Source organism: Hibiscus syriacus, unplaced genomic scaffold, assembly GCF_006381635.1.
Source record: "Hibiscus syriacus cultivar Baekdansim isolate YM2019G1 unplaced genomic scaffold, ASM638163v2 tig00111648_pilon, whole genome shotgun sequence".
Lineage (NCBI taxonomy): Eukaryota > Viridiplantae > Streptophyta > Magnoliopsida > Malvales > Malvaceae > Hibiscus > Hibiscus syriacus.
In genome coordinates this window covers 421,579-424,711 of record NW_024063145.1, presented here as the reverse complement: position 1 = coordinate 424,711, position 3,133 = coordinate 421,579, and the positions used below count along the sequence as shown (strand labels likewise).

The window sequence follows — 3,133 nt, the reverse complement described above, 5'->3', positions numbered from 1 at the left end:
AGATATATACACTTGTTGTCCATAATATACCAAATTGCTTCCTTGGCTTAGTGGTTTGGCAGCGTAATTTAATTAGAGAATTTAAATTTATTGAATTTAACTAAAATTATGATCAAATTGACATCTTCTGAAAGTAACAAAGACCAAATATATAATTATAACAAAAAGTTAGTTGATAAGTCATTCTCTCAATTAAATTTTAACTGTCACGTCACCTCCACCATTAAGAGCTAACGGCTAGTGACTTGATTGAACCGTTTAAATAGTTAGGTGGTTTTTTTATCAAATTGAAATATCGGTGGTCATAGTGGCTTGATTGAATCATTTTAATAGTTGGATATTTTTTTACAATAATTGAGTGGTTATTCGTGTAGTTTACTCATTTTTTAGATATATTTTTATTATTTATCAATTAAGTTGTATTTTTTATGATTTTAAAATAATTGACTGGTTAATATGATTGATTTTTGTTGTTGTAAATTTATACTGTTTAAGATTATAATTTTATTAAAATTCTTTTGTATTTATTAATAAATTAACTGTTTTTATAATGAAAAAGTAATAATAAAAGAAACATTTTTATCTTTTTAATTTCGCTTTTTATCTTTGCACAACTCAGCCATTTCGTTTTCTCATTAAAAACTCCTTTCCAATAAGATTTCGGCTTCTCATTCACCGATCTACTCCCAGTTTATTTCCATTTCTCTGTCCGGAGGGAGAAGGTAAAAAAAAAAAAAAGAACGAAGCAAGAATATTTTTTTTCCATTTTTGTGATGTTGAATGCTCATCGATCTTTCTAAAAGGATCCTCCCTCCCACCCTCTCCTCAATTCAATTATCATATCTTTCTCCCTTTGATTTCCTGACCCATTCCCCTCAGAAAAAAAGAGGGGGAATTCCCATTTTATGCTGTTTTTCTTTGTCCATAATCCTAGATCTATGCAACCCAATTCCTGTTTTCACCAGATTAATCCAAATTCTCTTCCGGGTGTCTTTAGTTTCATCTTTTTCCCAGTAAAGTTTCAATCTAGTTGTTCTTGTATATCATTATAATATATGCACTGCATGTTATTGTAAACGTAGAAGAAAGTTCCATTTTCTGTTCATTCCCCTGTTTGGATGTGATGGGTTGTGCAAGTTCCAGGCAAAAACGATGCTGGCACTGTCGGGCACCATATTCGCCTGTCCCAAGGAGTTACACGATGCACGTCCATCATCCTGCACAGCACAAAGGCGACAGCTACCATGTGGTGGCATTAACATCCACCACATTAGGCAATCTCAAAGTAGAAGAACCAAACCACCAAAGCAATGGCAGTAGCTTCAATGGAAATGTTGTTGAAAGCAAGAAAAAAAGCAAGCTTGAAGCTCAAGTCTGGTCCAAGTTGATTGAGGATAAGCTCCCAAAAATTGTCCCCAAAACTCCCATAAGAACTCCCCCTGGCGAGCCTGAAACAATCAACACGTGGGAACTAATGGCCGGCCTTGAAGATTCTAGCCCTCGTTCTCCAACTCATTTCAAGAGTATTTCAGCTAATGAGAATGGCTTTGTGTGTTCAAAGCCTTTGTGGGCTCAATTTGAAGAAGATGAGCGATCAGATTCAGTGATGACCACATATTTCGATCCAGAAATCATTTCTAGCTTTAGGAAAACACTTGAACAGCTTCCTTCTGGCAACACTTGTACCATCGAAAAGGTTCATTGTAAGCTTAATAAGGATAAGGTCACTTTGTATTTCACAAGTTTAAGAGGTGTTAGGAAGACATACGAGGATTGCTGTAACATTAGGTTGATCCTCAAGGGCTTAGGGGTTCGTATCAATGAACGAGACGTGTCGATGCATTCAGGGTTTAAAGACGAATTGAGAGAGCTCTTGGGAGAAGGGTTTAAAGGCGGATTGCCGAGGGTGTTTGTAGGGAAGAGATACATTGGAGGAGCCGAAGAAATAAAGCAAATGCATGAAGAAGGTTCCCTAGGGGAGGCCATTGCAGGGTGTGAAATAGTGGACGATGGTGATGATGTTGGCGCTTGCGAGACTTGTGGCGATATCGGATTCGTGCCGTGCGAGACTTGCTCCGGAAGCTGCAAAGTCTATTACCACGAAGCTGAGGGTGAGTATGGATTCCAACGATGCCCCGATTGCAACGAAAACGGACTTATCCGATGTCCGGTCTGTTGCGACTAATCCCCATCACGAATACGATCAATTACGATGAATATCGAATTCATAAAAATAAAAAAAAGGAATTTTTTTCCTATGTGTTTATTTATTTATTTTCATTTGGTCTGTGAGATGTGTTTTAATCTGTACAGTAAGAGTGAGGAGTTTGAATTGGTATAATTTTGAAGATAAATGTATTTGTAATAAGCAAGCGGGGTTTGTTCATCATAATTACAAATCATGTGCTTTAATGGATGCTTTACTTATTATGTCCCACAGAAGAAACTTGTAGGACTTTCCCAACAAATGGAACACCACACTCCTCAGATATGCCTTTTTTTTTCTTCTCTCAATCTTTAGGTAATCTTAACATTAAACATTTAAATTACGATATTGTAATATTCTATTCAAATTAATTAATAAATCATATATATATATATATATATAAAGAAAACTTGTGAAAATTTTGAGTGATGATATATTGAGTCATTGAATTTCTAAGCTAAGCTATAATAGAGCAGGTTGAGGATCATGTGATATGCTTAAAAGAGTTGGTTATTAGCTCATTGCCATTAATGAAAATATAAATACAACTAAGCTCCTTGTTTCACATTCATTGGGGGCGTTGGGGGGCTTTAGCAATCAAATCCCAACAAGCTAATAACCCTAGTTTGAGATTTAAATTCTGAATCTTATAATTTTATCTTTTAAAATCTAATTATAAATAGAATAAACTATTTTAAATATTATTGAATTTTAATACCCATGTTGGTTTATCATTATACTTTAATTTGATATAATTGTAACACTGAATATTAATTTAAGTTTCAATATAGCATTGGATCTTTAACTTAGAAACGACGCGATGTAATGGACGATAGTTTTATTACTATATGAAAGTGGAGGTTAAACGAAAACAAAGTTGTTACCTACGAGAGTTGTTCAAGTAGTAAATAGTTTTATATTTTTTTA

At 34.5% G+C, this 3,133-nt stretch overlaps 1 protein-coding gene across 1 annotated transcript; it reads left to right on the top strand.

Moving 5' to 3' along the window:
- Nucleotides 1–876: 876 nt before the first annotated feature.
- LOC120166850 (uncharacterized protein At3g28850-like) lies at nucleotides 877–2,416 on the top strand. The gene has a single exon (XM_039176041.1). The coding sequence runs from the start codon at nucleotides 1,124–1,126 to the stop codon at nucleotides 2,183–2,185; it is 1,062 nt and encodes a 353-aa protein (XP_039031972.1). The 5' UTR covers nucleotides 877–1,123; the 3' UTR covers nucleotides 2,186–2,416.
- Nucleotides 2,417–3,133: the final 717 nt, after the last annotated feature.

What these genes read in the sequence shown, in the direction of transcription:
- LOC120166850 (XM_039176041.1), top strand. Translation starts at nt 1,124, where the DNA reads ATGGGTTGTGCAAGTTCCAGGCAAAAACGATGCTGGCACTGTCGGGCA.